A 2,734-nucleotide genomic window follows, 5' to 3' on the forward strand; every position below is an offset into this window, starting at 1 on the left:
ATGTTTTTCCGTATGTTTCATATTTTTTTATATTTTCCTGCATCTTTTCAAATGGGCCCTGTGTATATATACATGTTTAATATGTTTAATTTTAATATAAATATAAATAAAATACACTTAGTGGAGGCAAATTAGACCAAAAAAGTGCGTTATCTCGGAACCGGTTAAAACTACTCGGATTTGAACGTTTTTTTTTAATGTAAATAATTAAAAACACTACAATGTTTATGGGTTAAAAATTGACGCTTTAATTTAAATAATTATTAAATAAAAATTTATTAAATAAACAATTAGCGTCAATTTTCAACCCATAAACATTGTAGTGTTTTTAATTACTTACATTTAAAAAAAAAACGTTCAAATCCGAGAAGTTTTAACCGGTTCCGAAATAAAAACCTAATTTACCTCCACTAACTTGATTTTTCAAAATTATAGTATTGGAAAACGGTTAGTACAAAATTTTAGTGAACGCTGCAGTAAAAAATGCTTACGTATCTTTTACTTTCCAACGAATGACTGCGAGATTACACGGTGCGCGAGATTAATCGCAGAGGTTCAGTAACATTTATATATACATAGTTGTAGTATACGAACGCTAGCGTAACTATATAGATTGCAATGTAAAAAAGCGGGCGGACGGGCTTTCGCACAACGCGTAATACGTATAAGCATAAGATATAACTTTTCCATTTCCTTAAGGTGTAGTGTACGCACACGTGTATCGGGGATCTCGAATGATCGAGGCGACACGCGACGCGACCGCCTGGCGCCCGCGGTAGAAGAGGGTGGGGATAGCGCGCGTCTGAATAAGACAGTGCGCGCCTACGTGTAACGTGTAACCGCGCCACACGTAGCCAGACCGCTGAAACGGCCAGCCGCGCGAGATTCGCTATAATTATTTCAATTGTGAACAATGGGTTCTTACGGAAGCAAGTCTTCGTCGTCAACGGAACCCGAGGCGGCAACGACGTCGGCTGCGACGCCGTTGTCTTTGTTTTTTTCGGACCCGACTTTGCCAATAGCGTGCCGCCAGGGTCCAACGACGTCGTCGACGACCACCATTACCACCACCTCGACGACACCGGCGGCTGCGACAAAGCCGATGGTAATGGTGTCCAAGCAAACGCAGTGGCAGAAATCGCCGAAGTCGAAGAAGATCCTGAGACCGTCGACAATAAGCAGGACGTCGCAGCCGACGTCCAAGACTTGGGCCGCGTCGCCGCCTGCAAAGCCCGGAACCATGGGAAGGCACACTCAGTGGGACAATCCCATTGAGAAGCCACGAAAGAGGCCGCGCAGAGTACGTTAACGGTTAAAAATTAATAATTCTTCACAGCGCAAAGGGGGGGAGAGCACTTAAATTTATTTAATTTGTTTGTAATTTACAAATTTTTTCAGACAAACAAGCGCAACGAAAAGGCGCCACCAACGACGAGGAGACCGACGAGGTACCGGTTAACGCCCGGTAAATTTTATCAGGGCGACCAGCAGCAGCAGCAGCAGCAGCAGCCGCCATCGACGTCGTCGCAGGCGCCGCCTCCGTCATCATCAGGCGGATCCCAACCGACGGCGTCCACTGCGCCGTCGTCGACCGCGATATATTACGTTCCGATGATGCCACCTGCTGCTGCTGCGCCGCCGTCGGTGCAATATTATGCCCCTCCTCCATACCTACCCCCGACGCCACCATCGGGGTACTTTTCGCCGGGCGCTACCGCGCCGCCGCCAAGTTATTTCCCGCCGGGCGCCGGATACGCGCCGGGGACGGCGCCGCCGTATTTCCATCATATGCCGCCTTATTGAAAAAAAAGGGTAGGTAAAGATGTCGACCACTCTATGTACGCAACATGCGGTTACGTGTCAAATTATTAATAGATCGCGATATCTTACACACAAAAATTTATTTATTTCTAATAAAAACATTGTATTTATTTGTTATGTTTTTTATTTTTCAGACGCGGTGTTGCGGCGGATCTTGTTCGCGTCGGTTTTGCGGCGATCCGTTTTTTATATTTTTTTTTCAACAATTATATACGAGTCGTTTTACTGGGCTAGTTAAACTGACAATACTACTTATATCGCATTGTAATTGTAAGGCAATTAGGAAAAATTATTATTTTTGTTACATTTTAATTATGGCTGTGCCTAACCCTTTTGTAATGGGAAATTATTCCCGAAAAACAAATAAATATATTGATTGATTGATTAAACTGATAAAAATGTAACCATACTTTTTCAAATACTTATCAATTACGCTTCAACTATATTAAAAATCATTAAAGTTTAAAATATTATTTTTATAAACTAAAATAGTCGCTGGCGCTTCGACGGTATTGAATATTTGAAAAAAAAATTGTGTTTTCTCTCGCGATATATTTTTACTTTCGTTAAATAATAAAAATTAATTTTAGTTTTCGATTATATTACTTTAGATAACGAAGAGTAGAACTGTAATTTAAAATAACATTATATTCGTAGTTAATTCGTAGTTAATTTAAAAAATGGACAGCTTTGAACAAATTTTTTTACAATGGAACAATCGCTATTGGTTCAACGATAATAAACATCTATTTTCCGATATATTTTCTTCAAGTAATGAAAATTAATTTCAATTTATGTTAGTTGTACCGATCAAGATTTCAATCTTTAAATACACGCGTATAATTAATTTCACAAACGAAAACTCCCCGAAGAATACACTGCTTAACCAAGCAGAAGCGAATCTCGCGACAAA

At 40.5% G+C, this 2,734-nt stretch overlaps 1 protein-coding gene across 1 annotated transcript; it reads left to right on the forward strand.

Moving 5' to 3' along the window:
• The first annotated feature begins 913 nt into the window (after nucleotides 1-913).
• LOC112462441 (extensin-like) lies at nucleotides 914-1,803 on the forward strand. Its single transcript, XM_025028222.1, has 2 exons — nucleotides 914-1,300; nucleotides 1,399-1,803. Exons 1-2 carry the CDS (start codon nucleotides 914-916, stop codon nucleotides 1,801-1,803), a joined length of 792 nt encoding a protein of 263 aa, XP_024883990.1.
• Nucleotides 1,804-2,734: the final 931 nt, after the last annotated feature.

The sequence above is a fragment of the Temnothorax curvispinosus genome, unplaced genomic scaffold (assembly GCF_003070985.1).
Source record: "Temnothorax curvispinosus isolate PA1 unplaced genomic scaffold, ASM307098v1 QBEX01012444.1, whole genome shotgun sequence".
Classification (NCBI taxonomy): domain Eukaryota; kingdom Metazoa; phylum Arthropoda; class Insecta; order Hymenoptera; family Formicidae; genus Temnothorax; species Temnothorax curvispinosus.